The 15,522-nt window shown below is 44.4% G+C and overlaps 3 protein-coding genes across 12 annotated transcripts in view; 2 read left to right on the top strand and 1 right to left on the bottom strand.

Annotated features, from left to right (window-relative positions):
• LOC419335 overlaps positions 1-7,817 on the top strand; it is a 133,036-nt gene extending 125,219 nt beyond the window's left edge. For 7 of the 9 annotated variants that reach the window (XR_006931955.1, XR_006931957.1, XR_006931952.1 and 4 more), the window contains one exon: positions 7,046-7,817. Coding sequence is in view for 1 of the 9 variants with exons in the window: in XM_046903084.1 (XP_046759040.1) it covers positions 785-915 (131 nt within the window). In the remaining 8 variants the exon portion in view is untranslated. Of the gene's footprint in view, positions 1-784; positions 2,806-7,045 lie in introns of those variants that run through there. The other 2 variants (XR_005841345.2, XM_046903084.1) reach the window with 1 other exon arrangement.
• Positions 1-13,839, bottom strand: part of CBLN3 (cerebellin 3 precursor) — a 29,192-nt gene extending 15,353 nt beyond the window's left edge. The window contains exons 1-3 of one of the 2 annotated variants that reach the window (XR_001469567.4): positions 12,962-13,839; positions 11,623-11,739; positions 9,976-10,111 (exon numbers count right to left, since the gene is read on the bottom strand). Coding sequence is in view for 1 of the 2 variants with exons in the window: in NM_001079487.2 (NP_001072955.1) it covers positions 9,914-10,111; positions 11,623-11,739; positions 12,962-13,237 (591 nt within the window). In the remaining variant the exon portion in view is untranslated. Of the gene's footprint in view, positions 1-8,806; positions 10,112-11,622; positions 11,740-12,961 lie in introns of those variants that run through there. The other variant, NM_001079487.2, reaches the window with a different exon arrangement.
• On the top strand, positions 13,236-14,453 carry LOC124417324. Its single transcript, XM_046902899.1, has 3 exons — positions 13,236-13,335; positions 13,736-14,362; positions 14,436-14,453. Coding segments are annotated over exons 1-3 (729 nt in total). The 3' UTR covers positions 14,438-14,453.
• Positions 14,454-15,522: the final 1,069 nt, after the last annotated feature.

The following is a 15,522-nucleotide window of genomic DNA, read 5'->3' as shown; positions in this document are numbered from 1 at the left end:
AGGTAATACTAATAGGGTTTGATAACATTAGAAAGATCATTTTGAGAGTCCCCAGACACAAAGACACAAGCATGAACTGAGAGCCAGAGGAACCCCAGCTCTACACCATCTCTGTATCCTTCTTGAAACTGTACTACAGCATACAGTCCAGATTTCCAGGTGAAATATATAAGTGAAGCTATACTGATTTCATAAAAATACAGTAAATGTGAAAGGAGATGTACTCAGTTGTGCTACTACGGATCTGCTGTTCAGTCTATAAGACTGCAGTCATCAGTGTGCATTATCTGATGGCAGCTGTTCTGCTAAGACACAAAGTCACCAAACAGCCCTCGCTCACACTCCACTTCTTGGAGGCACCCTCAAAGCAAGGAGTGTGAGGAGCTAACATTGCTAACCTGCCTTACCACCACCTTGCTACAGTGACTCTCGAGGGAATAAAAGCAACTCAGGTCTATCTAGGACAGCACAGAGCAAACCCCAATACCTGGACAGGACAGGGCAGTCGCAGTCTGCCCCACTTTGTGCTCATTCTGTCTTAGCTTCTGCAAAAACATTCAGAAAGTCACATTGCTGCAATAATTCATTAATATTCTTCTCTATCAGGAACAGATATTTTAGTCCCTTTGTTGTGGTTTGGATTTTTTTTGTTACATTGGTTGCATCAGCTGGAGCTTAATTGTTCATGAGACATTTTTAGCAGCATCATTTCCTATTTCCTAGCTCAATTCTTTTTCCAGTTTCTTTCTAATTCCCCCATCATAAATTTTACCTCTCTCCATAGCACCAGAGGAAGGACTTGGAGTCTCTGCATCCTCACTAAACTCAGCTCTCCATACAGGAGCAGACTTCAATCCAGAAATTCAAGCAGGGGTCTCTTTGTTCCCTATACCTTCATTTCCTTATGCTGACTAGGTAGAGCAGCTGTGAAAATATTCAGTATATTTTTGGCTGTGACAAATAGCTGCGTTTCACACCTTGTCACAAGCTCACACCTCTTTTCTATTAGAACTAAAGGGTGTGCAAAAGCAGTAATGACATTTAGTAAATACAAATGATTTTAAGGCTCACCAACCTTCCAGATTTCTGAGCTGAGCTTCTAGCGGCACACAGAAGCCATGAGGAGCAGAAACCAAAACCAGCTCTGCTGAGATGTCAGCCTTTCTTTGCAAGAAGGAGAAAAAGATCAAACTCCACCATTCAGTGCTGTGGATGGTCAGACGCTCCGCTTTCTGCTTCCTGCAATTCTCTTTGGTGCTAAAAATCCATTCTGACATTTTCCATTAAAGGTTTCTCAGAACTCTCAGTCCAGAATGAAATTGGCCTTGTATCCTTCAGCTGGATTCCAGCCTAATCATTTCAATTAAATACTGTGTTCCTTCAGTTCCTTATGTAGGGAAATGAGTTGCTCGGGGTACACGGTCCCCTGGTTGACATTTCTTATATTCAAGGAGAAGCAAATCAAAAGCAGCCCAGGAATTCCCTATCATAGCTTTTAATTAGCTAACTAAAGTTAACTAGAAAAAATAACCTAGAATGCATACTGAGGCCTTGAAAAGTGCTAAGAGCTTTGTTTCAACACACTATAAAGCTTTCATCATTAGGTACCAAAAGCCACTAATTCATGAAGATCCATGCCTGACAAAACTGTTAAACAAGGGGTGATTTACTGAGAAGAGAGCTCAGCAAACCACTTCAACTTTAAAATACTGTCCTTTCGTCCGCTGTTCAACTGTGCAATCTTTATATTTAAAGGGAAATCCATATCATTGATTAAACACAATAAAAGCTATTCCATAGGACACCATTACTAAATCTAGCTGCTGGAAAAATACTTTTTTGTAAATCAAAGTGATAAGAATCAGTCTGAGTTTCTCATAACGAGGCACAGCTACAACACACAGTATAAGAAGCAGAGAATTGCACGTTCTACCGAGGAAACATACGACACTGCTTTGAAAAAGCCTCTCACATCCCTGCTTGTTTCTCATGCACGCATCTCTCTATAGCCAGCAGTTTGCTGGGGGCTTGTATTTAAGTGCAACATTTGAACAGCTCTTGCTCCTATCCAGGAGATGCATACAGCAGTACTTACACGAGGGTCACAGCCACAGGCACAACCAAACTGCCAGCACAGTGCAGTTCTCGCAGGCACAGCCCTCGGGCTCTGTCCACCTTGTCCCACAGCACTTACACCCAGTACATCTTATCCTGGAAGGAAATTGAGCAGTGCTGCTGCTGCTGATGGAACTAAAGGGCTGTTTTTCAATGTTAGCAGCACCGTTCCACCCAAGCACTGAATTTCTCTTGTAATGGTTTTATCAGTCTCGCTCTCTCCGACTCACAGTTCTAAATAGACAAGGGATCTTTCTTTGAGTCTTTACTTTCACAGTACTGAAAAGATTATGGTAGTCGAGAATTTAGCTGTTGGACCATTTTGCTTTTCACAGTTCAGAAGACATAAATAATGGCTACACCTCTCAAGTTAATTTAAGTAAGCAAGATTTGGTATGCCACCAGTTTAAATCTCACCCTAAAACTAAATCAGTCTTCATTCAGCTTTAAAATGTGCTAAATTGTTCAGACGTTCTAAAACTCTTCTTCCTTAAGGCTTCCGAGTGGAATTCTACATTTATTTAATAAAGCAGCCAGGATTTACTGTACTGGTGGTGGTAAGCACTTTTTACTTTCCTCAAGATGGATTGGAGTTGACTGCATACTTTTTTTTGCTACAGCTGCACAAGTTTACAAGTCACAATTGAATTACCAAACTGAGGAAAATAAAGATTATTCCTGTGGGTGCAATGCAGGTTGCAGACTTGTTTTCTTTTAAAGAAGGGTTTAAAGAATTAGCAATAAATGTTATCAACTGCAGCTAGAAAATGATGCTGACTTATTTATTTGTGGCGATCCCAAGGGACATCATGAAAACCAAATTCCTTAGCTGAGGTTTCCAGAAGAAAAAAAGAAAGGAAAAAAATTCTAACAATGCCTTTTAACACCTTACATTTAGATTTACAGTATAAGCAAAAAGACTGAGCTTACAGAGCTCACAGGCAACCCTGTCCTGCTCCTGAAGCTGCACAGCCCTGCACCACCTAAACAGTTATTCATTCATTTACAGTATGTTTCTATCACCATTGGGAAGGCATGAGATGATAATGTTTCTACTGACAGCCTCTCATAACAGCACAAGGCAGACAAATTTCTCACCTTCAGTGCAGACCTCCAGTAACACACATGCACCCCAACAGGCGAGGGGAGCACTGAGCCCTCCTACACCCATCTCATGGAGTGAGCGCTGTGCTGATCTGGACAGGCGCTGCTACTCCAAAGGTGTTCCCCTCATTATCTACCACCCAATAACCAAGTGCCTTTCAGGATAACAGTGAGGTCTAGAAGACCCAAACCCAAGGGAAAACAGAATACCCATTGGATGGCTCTAAGCTGATGCAATATCACGATGTTCCCATAGGCAGGAAAGTTTTTGCAAAGGCTTTTTCTTGCTACTTTTTCAAGTTTGCAGATGTCTAAAGGGAAGCAAAGTTGTGAACCACCTTGTTTTTTTCCTCACAAAAGGCACTTGCTACCTTTTGCCCAGCTCTACTGAGCAGGTCTCTCATCTTGAAATCCTTATAGTTTGTGCTCAGCAAAATTCTCACATAATGGTGACTCGCTGACAAATCAGAGCTTAGAAATGCTCACAAATGTTATCTTGCATGCCACCTTTACTGGAAACCCCATCCAAGCCAATTCTATGTCTTAGCCAAGATTGATATTGACAGGTACAAAAACCTCACAGCTTTTTTCACCAAATATATGTGCATAAAATTCAATACAACTTACTTACACAAACTGGTGGCGTGGATTACAGTCCGCAAGCCAGAATTTTAAACTCAGCTTTTTCTCAGTTTCTAACATTCTCATTTGAAGTTTTATGCCCTCAGCCTAAAGAAAAGTATCTTCCATATTCATGCAGTTAAATAATTCCTGTACAAAACGTACATGACAGCTGAATCACGCCCAGTGAGTCACTGTTTGTAATTGACTGAGCCTAGACTATCTGACTTAACCTGTATTGAATTCAAGACAGCTGAGATAGATGGTCTTGGCGCTATCTTCTCCAGAAACCTTTATTCTTCTTGCAGGAATCCAATTAAGTGTGCAACAAAAACCAAAATGCAGGATGGCACAGTAGAATTCTCTCTTCTGCAATATTGACCACCTTAATATTTCCATGTTTTACGTAATCATTCTTCAGGTCTTTTCTTTATTTGGGTCACAGTTTTGCTTTCTTGAAATGAACCAGAATCTTTCTCCCAAAGAAATGAGCAATGCAGTTTCTTTAAATGTGTACATCAGGTATCTCCTGCCTTTTTAGCTAACATAGAATGGCCTGGGTAGAAAAGGACCACAAGGATCATCTCGTTTCAACTCCCCTGCTATGTGCAGGGTCACCAACCAGCAGACCAGGCTGCCCAGAGCCACATCCAGCCCGCCTTGAATGCCTCCAGGGATGGGGCATCCACAGCCTCCTTGGGCAATCTGTTCAGTGCATCACCACCCTCTGGGTGAAAAACTTCCTCCCAGTATCCAACCTAAACATCCCATCTCAGTTTAAAACCATCCCCCCTTGTCCTATTACCATTCCCCCTTGTCCTATAAGTGTGCAGAGCACAGATGTACCTTGATTTTAGTTTGCTTTGCTGCATAATTGCATGCCTTCAAGTTAAGAAATTTAGCCTTACTATTTACTCAGAAAACCCTTCTTAACTTTACTGTCAGACAATGTTAATAAAGACTGCCTTTGTTTGAGAATATGTTCACTGTAAACAGAGCTTCACTTGAAGAAAAAAAAAGGGATTAAAAAAGAAAAAAAAGATGTTTCAACAGAGTGAGACTTCAAGAGGGCCTAGGAGTGCATCCAGCTGCCATAAGACTGCTCAGAACTTACACAGAGGGCCCCAGCACTGGCCCAGCACAGAGCTCCCCTCCACCATCAGGTCCCCACAGTGCCATCAGAGCACAGTTTTGTTATGCCAATGGGAATTCAGTTCATTTTTGGGTGGGTCAGCGTTCATACCCACATTTGCCCTCTGCACCACAAATGCCCCAGGGGTAGCAGTAAATTCTGACATACATGTGTGTCCAGAAACAAAGCTGCTTTATTAGGCGATCTCCAGCGCTCTGCTCTACGCTTCTACATCTGGATTCCTCCAGCAGGATAAAGGCCATCAGGTTACAATGCTGTAGCCTCAACAGGAAAGGTCAGTACTATACATGGTGGAAAAGTATCACATGTATAAGCAGAACACAGCCAGGCAGTTCACCAAACTGGGCAGCAGCTCAAGAACGTGTTTGGGTTAACACAGGTTGCATGCAAATCAGCTTTGTCATTTCCATCCCTCTCCTGGTTATATTTTCCCCACATCAAACACCCCAGAAAATAACACCAAACCAAACCACATTCCCCCTTCAGAAATGAACTTTTCTTGGATCATTGCCAATTCCATATTTTTTTGCAGCTAAGCTGAACCAGAAGGCATAAGGAAAAAAAAGGGGGGGCTGCGGGACAAGGAAATAACCTGTTAAACGTGAGGGAAGTGGCTTTTCCCTTCCCCAAACTGCAAAGACTAAAACAGTGACTGCTTCCATCAGACACCTTAGACCACAGCTTTCTCTAACCAGACTGTTCGAGCTGCATTTCCATCATCCTCATCATCACTTACATAATGGGGACTGATTTTATCATTGCTCTTTGCACACATTCCCCTCAGTGCTCCTGGGTAGGAAAGGTTTCCCCCTCCTTTGCCAAACAGCAACAGATAAATAACTTCAGCTCAGCATCTAAGACAATGTCTTTCCTCAAAGGAGCCATTTCCATCTGCACAACAATAGCACAAAAAATATGATGCTGTGGCAGGTGCCAACCACTGCATTCTGTCACTGGGGATCTTCATGTACGCACTTTGTGTCATCTGGTTAACAATGCCTTTAGAAGACAAAGAGCTTTAATATTATAAAGAGCTCCTGCAATATGATGGGCGACTGTAATGAATTGCTAAGGTAAAGCATATTACCAACTCAGAAACCCTTATAAAAGGAGGAGGAAATATATCTGCTTCTCTGCCTCAGCCCATATTTCCTATTAATGGTTCAGCTTCCTTCTTGCAATTGTGACACACTGCTTCTTGCATTTATCTTCTCCATCCTAAATTCTCCTTGTAAAAGTACTGCATGTTCCACAAACCTGTCCTTTTGGGGGCTTGTGAAAACAAAGTTAAGCTAAAAATGAATAGATAGAGTTGATAGCTAAGGTTGAGTTTCAGGGCACTTTAAAACCATCTAGTTTTTCTAGGAAGATGAATGCAGTAACAGAGATCTAAATAATAAGCAGGAAGAGATACAGCAATATGTCCTTCATTCCAAAACACCCTTTCAAAAATTGCCTTACATCAGAAAAAAAGAGCAGCTCAACAGAATGAATGGGGCGAGCAGCAGCGAGGGGCAGTCTGAGCCCAGCTACAGTGCTGGGCCTGGGAATGGGGACTGAATCGACCCCTCCAGTGCTACCAGAAAGTGATATAATGCAAAACAAATACAAATAAATGGAACCATCACGTTTTTCTTCTCCATAATTCAAAGCTGGCTTTTTCTTCTTTCCTAAAAAAGCTGCTTGGGAAATGCTCCAAGCTGCCTCAGTGGCTTCTGCTACCTGGGTTCTTTTAAACAGCACCAGTTTGGGCTACACAGCCGTGTGCCACCTCTGTGCTCCACACCTCCCAGGGCAGAGCTGCTTCTACATAGGGTGAATGCAGAGGAAGAGGGCAACGCCTGCCTCTGCTACAAAACATCACCTGAGTGCGGAAATAGGTTGGTTTTTTTCCCCTCCCTCAGTTTCACAACCAGATACAGATCCAAAATAAATGAAATACGGTGAAAAAGTTGGAAAAAAAAAATAGAGATCTCATTTTAAGGAGATAAAAATATATGCACCACACTCAGCCAGAAACTTTTCTCGTGTGCTCGTGCTTTTCTGTTCCAGCCACAGAGCTAATGCTGCAGCACAGACACAGGAAGACAGAGGTGAAAAGAATAAGGACAAAGAAGAAAGGCAGCAGTTCCCAAGCCCAACTCCTTCTGCATGAGGTGACCTCCTCCGAGCAGCTCTTCTGGGAGAAACTCCTATCGACACAACAGCAGTGTGGGACCAGAGAATGGGAGAGAGCTGCAGCTCTGCAAGGCAGCTCTAGCTGTGGTCAGACAGACACTGCTGCTCCACTGAGACCTTCAACCAGGATCTGCGACCTCCCGCACCTCACCCTGCTGCTCCCAGCAGCTGCTCCGTGCTTCTCCCCTTCACCAGCAGCAGAACTGGGCAGGAAGTGCCATTTTAGAGGCAGAAGAGAAAAATGCATGGCATTTCTATCAAAATGCATCTCCTAACAATCATTTCCCAGCCTCTGGTTCAAGTTTAAATAACTGTTAACGATTCAAAAGCAAAAGGAAACATTTTGCCAAGGGGAAATCAACAGTGTATTAAGAGCTGAGTATTATTGCTGAAGGCAGCTTTTAGAGATCATAAGTTTACGGACTGCAGGAGTCTGATACATGTGATCATTCCAAAAAGTACACGAACACTTTTAGTACCATTCCTCTTCCATCTGCACAGGAGCAGCATTTCAGTTACATTACATAGGTATCAATGGGTAAAGTGAGCTTACAGATTTCATTGATTTTATACAAAATAGAGAGGTACTGCTGGTCCCCTCTGAACTCAACTCCTATGGAAAATAAACTTTTCATAATAGCATGCATGTTATGTGCTGCAACCACAGATTTTTTAATGTATATATATACCCATCTATTTGCTGTAGCAGTGATACATTTTGGTCTCTCATAATGAACATTTTCAAATGTATTTTTCAGAGAAGTAAATCATCTCCCTCCCTGCCATGTCCTTCCACGTCCACCCAAACTGCAGTGCTCTGTGCAGAAACTATATGGTCTCTACCAAACGACCTTCTCCTGATCTGACTTATCCCATAGGAATGTACCCATCTCACCTTCTGAAATTCAAAAAACACTGAGCCAAAAAAAAAAAAATAGGAATTTGGGCACAATTCTTTGCCAGCGATGCTCTAAAATTGTAATGGGAGCATCAACCATCAGCCACGAGCAGACTTCATACCACTGAAATGACCATTTACAGCAGTTAGAGCAATAGGATACACTGCACTTTGCCAACAACCGAAGAAATGGGGAGCAAATTATCCACACCAAAGCTTGCGTTATGGAGAAGGTCCCTGATTTGGAGATATTCTCACATCCAGAATGTTTCTCAAGCATATCCTATGTTTTAATTTAGAGCCATATTCTTCATGACATGCAAGGCACGAATATCCATTGAATTCCGGGTAAATTTTTGGGCAAGAGGAAGGGAGGTTTCATTAGCAGCTCATGAAAATCATTTTCAATTGATATTCCATTTAATTGCACTGGAGTTTAATGCTGATGGCAAAACCTAAAGCATAGATCTCATCCAAAATCCTTTGGAATCAATGTGATTCTTAACATTAACTTCCTCGAAGCCAGGATTTCTGCCTAATTGCTTTCAAATAAAATGCATAGGTTATTTCTAGATCACTCTGATTACCTCCAGGATTGCACTGGGCTGAACTAGGGCAGCTCGCCTGCCTCCCAGGGCACTTTCTGTGAATCCCAAAAGCTCATACTTTGCATATAATAATTATATCCAATAAAAAAATAGCGTGAAGTGACTTCCAACATCCAAAGGTCAAAAATCCAGCTAACATATATTAATCTTTATTATGTAACAGTGACATAATTAATGAGTTATGAGGTTCATATGACCTGTACAAAAAGCCAAAAAGATATTGCACCAAGTGAGGTACCGGCTATTTGGATTCCAGATTTGTTAAGCATACGATCTAAAATTATATACAGTTGTGGAGTTAAGGCAAAGCCAGATGATAACTTTAACACAACAGAAGGTCTGAAAAATGGGTATAATTACAAACAGGGGGACACACTTCCAGCTAATAAAGCATCTGTGTCTAAGGAAGGGATCCCTCAGGTTTTCAATATAGCACTTATTATCAATCACGTTAATTAAAATTGAAGAGTAAGTGTGAGATTTCCTGGAGGGAAAGCTGTTCTGAAAATCACGCCTGGATGATCACCTCTAACCCTGATAGGAGTATTCTTAATGATTATCAGCTGCTCTTCTTTTAGGAAAAGAGGAATACCTTACAGATCCCACTAAAATCCAGCCATACTCTCTTAGCTTTCTGCAGGCAAGATGAGATTGTGACTGGTGACAGAGCATAGATATATGGGTGAACCATCCAACACACTACAGCACAGGAGAATTAAAGTCAGTCACTTGGCATAAATAATTACCTTTCTCAAGACAATGGAATAACTTATGTTAGCTAAGTCCCAGTGACAGAAACATGTATGACCAGTATATCAATATACAGTTCTTTGGCAGCAACACACTAACTCTTGATTGAAGTCTGAACTCAAATTCTGCTTAATTATAGACCTGGTTGCCAGTCGTTTCACAGTTAAAGAAAATCCACTTCTCTCATGAATCCATAAGTCCAGTAAACGAAACCTGAATAAACCTTGCAGGCAGCTTTAGACCGTAACATTAAGCACAGTTATTTATCGTCTGCTTTAGTCTCAATCCAAATATATTGTATTTAAACACACAAAATTCTGTGAAACTTCTGTGTAGTTCAGATGGGGCCAAAATCCATACAGAGAATCTATATTCACCCATGAAAAACCAATAAGGAAACATCAATCCCACGATGACAGGATGATCTTCATGTGACAGAGGCAATGACGACTCCACAACTGGACGAACATCACAGGAAAATTGACTTTACAGGGGAAAGACCAGAAAGCCAGAAAACGTAGAATACTGCCATCCACCAACCAGATTACCTTTCTCCAGCTTCAGGTAAACCTTATCCTCCTTGTCTAGATAGAGCAGGACTCCGTTAGTGGCAGCTTCACGAGTGACGTCCTTGTCCCCAGCAAAAGCAGAGATGACTGGCTTCCCATTGAGCATCAAGTTAACCTGCACGAGAAAAGGCACTGAGAAGCTCTAATTAACAGCAAAACATCAACAGATATCACTGACTATTAACTACAGTGCCAAAGGTAGGTTGTGGACAAACCCTTTTGTTTCCTGGCCTTGATCTGCAGCTGAATGCAATCAGTGGGACACCATCCCCTGACTGCAGTGGTTGGGGATCAATGTGAAGGATAACGAGATATTGGTTGCATGTGCTGCTAATTATCGGCCAAGCAGCCCTGTCTGTGCTCACTCTCTGGTAACATGCACTTGTGAGCTCAGTTTTGCTTCACTTTACCCACTTCATTGATCATTCAGACACATATAGCAAAGACAATATTTTCATGAGACTTTATAGGCACCTGGAGATGCACTATAGGCACCTAATTACATTTCAGAAGTACGGTAGTAGAGTGGGAGCTTACACTCCACTGAGAGCAAAATATACATCCCTTCTATCAGTGGCTGCATTTTAAAGTCTAGAACAGACCTTCAGCTTTATGAGCAACTGCACTGTGGTTTGATAGTGAACCCATTCTTCCACAGAACACTTCTGAAGTCAGCACAGCCCTTGCTCTGAATGAATCACACAGGTTCTGTGTAAATACCCACAGGCAGGACCAGGGGCATGGGCAGGTCTGCACGCCTCCATTTCCCCAGAGGCAAACTGTTAGTTTTCTTCTTCATTTTAAACAGCTGTAACATAGTCACAAAGGGGTGAAATGCCTATTCATAAAGAGAATTCTGGCCTACAAAACACTCCCACCAGTTTTAACAGGAGACACAGCAGAATAAATTGCTGCTCAGCAAAAGTCAGGGCAGCAGAATCTGGCCCTGATTTGGGATTCACTTATCTGGGAAATCCACTTAATCAGATGTCCCCAGGGAACCAATTTCAGTTTAATGATACTTAATGGCACTAACAGATGTTTCAGGGACACAGTGGTATCACTTACATAGGAGCCTTCTGCTGAGTCAACGGTGCTTAAGGCTGCACATGGCTGGGACTCGAGCTGGTTTGCTCCATGGCAGTGCTTTCAGTCCTCCCTGTTGCTATCACACATGCACAAAAGGACACCAAGAGTTTGCTCGTGGCTTGGTTTGGCTTTCTTTGTTCTGTAATGGGCCCGTTTCCCTGCAGGGCCCCTCACAACAGGATACACACCGCAGCTTTGTCTCAGATGGTCTCACATGAACTGTGCCAAAATGGAGCCAAGCAAACCCACCCATCACTTCTGAAAAGCTTCATTGATGAAAGGTGTAGATCACATCACAGGCCATGATGTTCCCTGTTACACACCCCAGCTCCCAGGTTTGAGTACTTGGCACGTGAAACACTGAAGTCTGCCCTGGACTTCCAGAACCGAAGCCCTGATATCTTTCCTGGCAGTGCTGCACACCACAGGTTGCTGTAAACTAAACTATTCCTCTTCAGAAGTGTGCAAAATACTCCTGTGTTCAGGCTATATTCTACTGTGAATAAACAATTTAGGGAGAAGATTGTATAGGCGTACCTGGATTGTTTGGCTCTGGTAGACTTTAATCACGTGAAAACTGAAGCTGTAAATTCCTTTTCTTGGTGACACAAAGACAGATTCCAACGTGAAAAAATTGCCCACGTTTACTAGGATCTACAAATGAAAAGTACAGATGGGAATTAGCATAGGCATTCAGCACTACACAAAACACAGACTGTCATCTGTAGAAACCATTCCCCCAAAGAAAATCTTCCATCTACATCTATGCTTTTTTACTCATTGTTTCATCAATTCACATTGAAATATTACACATAAAATGGATGTTTAGTTCTATCTGTAGTGCAGCCTTATGATAAATAAGCTGAGGGGGAAATCTTCCTTACTTTGCTACATCTCACACCTACACGATCTTTATTCTACACATTTAGAGGATAGTAGGAAAAAGCATTTTTGTTCCTCATCCCCCCAAAATGACATCAAAACACTGATTCTGAGAGTGGCACACTGGTTCGGGATACAAAGCAATGGCCAATTCTACACCACCTTCCTGGAAGTACCAAGCTGAAAGCAAGAACGTATGGGAACACCACAGTTCATTCACAGCTCAGTCAGATGAGCTCCACGAGTGCCTGATGGATGAGCACAGTCTGGCCGGGAGCCTCGGCTGCCTTTATGTAAGCACTCATCGTAATTTGGGTTTGGTTAAACAGAGTCAGGGAACAGAGGGGAACACACCAAGTAAGTGCATCATCCATAGGATGAATATCTCCTGTAGTATCTGCTTGCTATTTCTTCCCACTTAGTTATACTCAATTTTTAATTGATATTTACAGGCTCTTTCATGCCAGACCCAGCCCTGGAAAGCCATGAGGAATGCCCACAAAGTTGGGGCGATGCAAGCAGTCAGCATAAAGCAGTCAGCATAAAACCGTGCAGCAATCCTGGCTCCAGCTGTCACCACAACTTAATGTTAATTATGATAGGAGACAGGGATTAAAGTGAGCATCAGCCTCAGTTACCTGCCCTAAGGCGGGTGCTCGTATTAAATGCATGCCGGTATCTGTCCCTTAACGTGACTGAGACAAGAGGGGCTGCGCTACGAAGCTATGTTTTTTAGAGAAAACTTCAATGATTTCTCTCTGCAAATCGTTCCTCTTCCCCCTCCGGAAGGCTACTCACACCCACCCAACCCCCGCGGGCTGCCCCGTCTCCAGAGACGGGGAGGCAAAGGGAGAACCGCGGAGAGCCGCGCCGTGCGGTGCAGCGCGGTGCCCATCCCGCTGCATCCCGAACTCCGGTGGGAACGGAGGACGCGGAGGGTGCGGCGGTGGCACCTGTTGCGCTCAGCGCGGCTCCGCGGGGGCCCCCAGCTCACCTGGTCGAAGTAGATGATGCGCGTCTTGTTGCTCATCTCGGAGGGCTCGTGGTTGGTGCTCCTGACTGCCGAGAAGGCGACCTTCGAGTTGGCCGCCCTCACCGAGATGCCCAGCGGGGAGGAGGACGAGCCCTTGGCGTCGGTGGTCGGGTTGGAATCGCACACCACCAGGCACTTGCCCTCCAGGACGATGGGCTCCGTCTCGTTCTGCGCCCGCGCCGCGGGGCCGCCCAGCGCCAGGGCCAGGAGCACGGCGGGCAGCAGCCGCCAGCCCATGGTCCGCACCCGCGGCCGCTCCGCGCCCCGCTCCGGGCACCGCGCACCGCGGCACTCCCCGCCGGCAGCAGCGGCAGCCGCTCCGCGCGCGCCTCTCAGCAACGCCGCTCTGAAAGTCTTCTTTCTGCCGGCTTCTTCCCTCTGCCGCTCTCTCTTTTTTTTTCTCTCCGTCTTCTCTTCTCCTCCTCCCGCCCGCCACCGCTTGGTGCCTTTTTTTTTTTCCTTTTTATTTTTTACTGTTTATTTACCCTGGTCCTTTTGCAACACGCCACCAAAAGCAGCCGAACAAAATAAACACTTTCCGGAGCACCCTTTTCTCCCCCCCCTCTTCACATCAAAAAAGAGAGTAAGGAGGGGAGAGGTAGGTAGGTAGGTTAAAAAAAAAAAAAAGAAAAGGAAAAAAAGCCCCTCAGGTGAATTATTGATGAGAGACAGGTGACGAAGAAATAAAACCACTCGACGTTGCCATGATTGCTACTGCTGTGTCCGTGCTTTGAGCTGGAGATGCGGGGTGCTGTGAGCGGAGAGGCGGGCGCTCACCCTGCCGTCTGATCCCGGTCCGGTACCTCTGCGGGCTCCGGCTGTCTCTGCCTCTCTCTGCCACAGTCCCCAAAGAGTTATGTCACAACGAGCCTGCCCATCCCTCACCTAGCTGGGCTCCATCAGGAGGGACCTTCCTCTCGGAATTGCCCCCTGTAGACCCTCACACTCGTCTTCCCAGGCAACTTTTACGGCAGCTGCAAAGCCGAAAGGAAAGCAACAAATCAGTGCAACGTCTCTCGTTTTCAAAAGGAGGCGGGGGTAGGAGTTGCAGCCTGGTTGGGAGGCAGCACCTCAACCTGCGGGAGTATCCCAGAACACAGACCTGTGAGTCGCTTTTTTTTGTTTTGGCACTGCACCCCGACCTGGCGCTGCCCGGCTGGGGCACGCAGCCTCAGAGGCAGTGTCCTGTGTCAACCACTACGAGCAGCCTTCATTCACTTCTTGTCTACAGCCACCCCTGCCCAGAACTGCCAGACCCATCTGGAGCTGTGGCCACCAGCACTGCCCGCCACCTTCAAGAAGCCATAGAGCAGCCACAGAGTCCCCTTAGCCAGCAACAAATACAATCTTCTGCCAAATTCTGTAAGCAGGATGCAATTTTAAGGAATCCCTTTGCTCAGACAAGAGTTAAAAAAGAAATTGCACTGTTTTCTAGGAATCCATTGATACCCCCTTCTTCCAGTGACACCAACAAAATGAAGAGTCAAGCTGAGAAGAGCCACTTACAGTAAACAAGGAAAAGAAACAAGAAAGAAATCAAAGATTTGCAGCATAACATTGCTTCTTTTGTAGAAGTTGGATCTGCAGATAAAAGGATTTATGCCCATGCACAGGAACACCTGTCTGGAGAACCCTGGCAAAGCAGAACTGTGTGAAAACAGCAAGATTCTGCTTCACACTGTTTTGTAAATAAATACATATGTAAAAATAATTCCACGCTATTTCAACATCGCCCCCTTAAAATCTCATCCTTACCTCACGCTGCTCCATAGCCTTTCAGCTGTGCACCAATTACAGCTAATATATGGATGGCGTAGATACACCTTCTGGTTGGAATTTTAAACACTTGAAATTGTTGAGAGTTCCATCATTTGTCCAAGACTTGGAATTTCGCAGTAGTTTCAGACAGATTTGTTTCAATGTGTTTTTGCTGTGAACAATGACATCATCCCTATGTAGAACAGGTGCAAGCTCAATCAGACGTTCAGAAGTGGACTTCCCCATCTCCCTGGCTGCAGCTGCACATACTAAACCTGTTTGCCATCCCACTCCACTGCCCCGCGTGCCATGGGCTGGATTGCAGTGCAGCCCCCAGACTGAGCACTGATCACTTCTGTGCTCTTCTCCCAGCGGTGTGCACACATTGCTGTACATACAGGGTACTTCAGCTGTGTGAACAAATCAGTAATTAAGTAGACTTCTACTAGGTGCAAGTAGACTTCTACAAGGTGTATTTTGAGCTGAAATAGGAATAAAGACTGAATTATTTCTGGAAACAAATTGCTGTTGGCTTTCAAAACCAGGAGCATTGCAGAGTAATGCTGTAGACAGTGTCTCTTCTGAGTGCTCAGACATGGCACCAAATCACAATTTGAAAAGTAACAGTAGTGGGTAACCTCTGGGAGGCAACAGGTCAAGCACTGAAATGGAGAACACAGCCACTGCTGGTCCTCGCAGGCATCCAAGAGGGCTGCTGGCTGCTCTGCTATGTGAGGGCAGGGCTGACCCCAGCAGCACACACA

Source organism: Gallus gallus, chromosome 20, assembly GCF_016699485.2.
Source record: "Gallus gallus isolate bGalGal1 chromosome 20, bGalGal1.mat.broiler.GRCg7b, whole genome shotgun sequence".
In the NCBI taxonomy this organism is placed as follows: domain Eukaryota; kingdom Metazoa; phylum Chordata; class Aves; order Galliformes; family Phasianidae; genus Gallus; species Gallus gallus.
Note: the sequence above shows the minus strand (reverse complement) of the source record. Positions and strands in the feature narration are given on the sequence as shown.

Excerpts from the sequence above, each read along its gene's own strand:
- LOC124417324 (XM_046902899.1), top strand. The coding sequence starts at position 13,236 with ATGGTCCGCACCCGCGGCCGCTCCGCGCCCCGCTCCGGGCACCGCGCA. Across the intron at positions 13,336-13,735 it reads CGCTCCGCGCGCGCCTCTCA|CTGGAGATGCGGGGTGCTGT; the intron begins GCAACGCCGCTC and ends CCGTGCTTTGAG.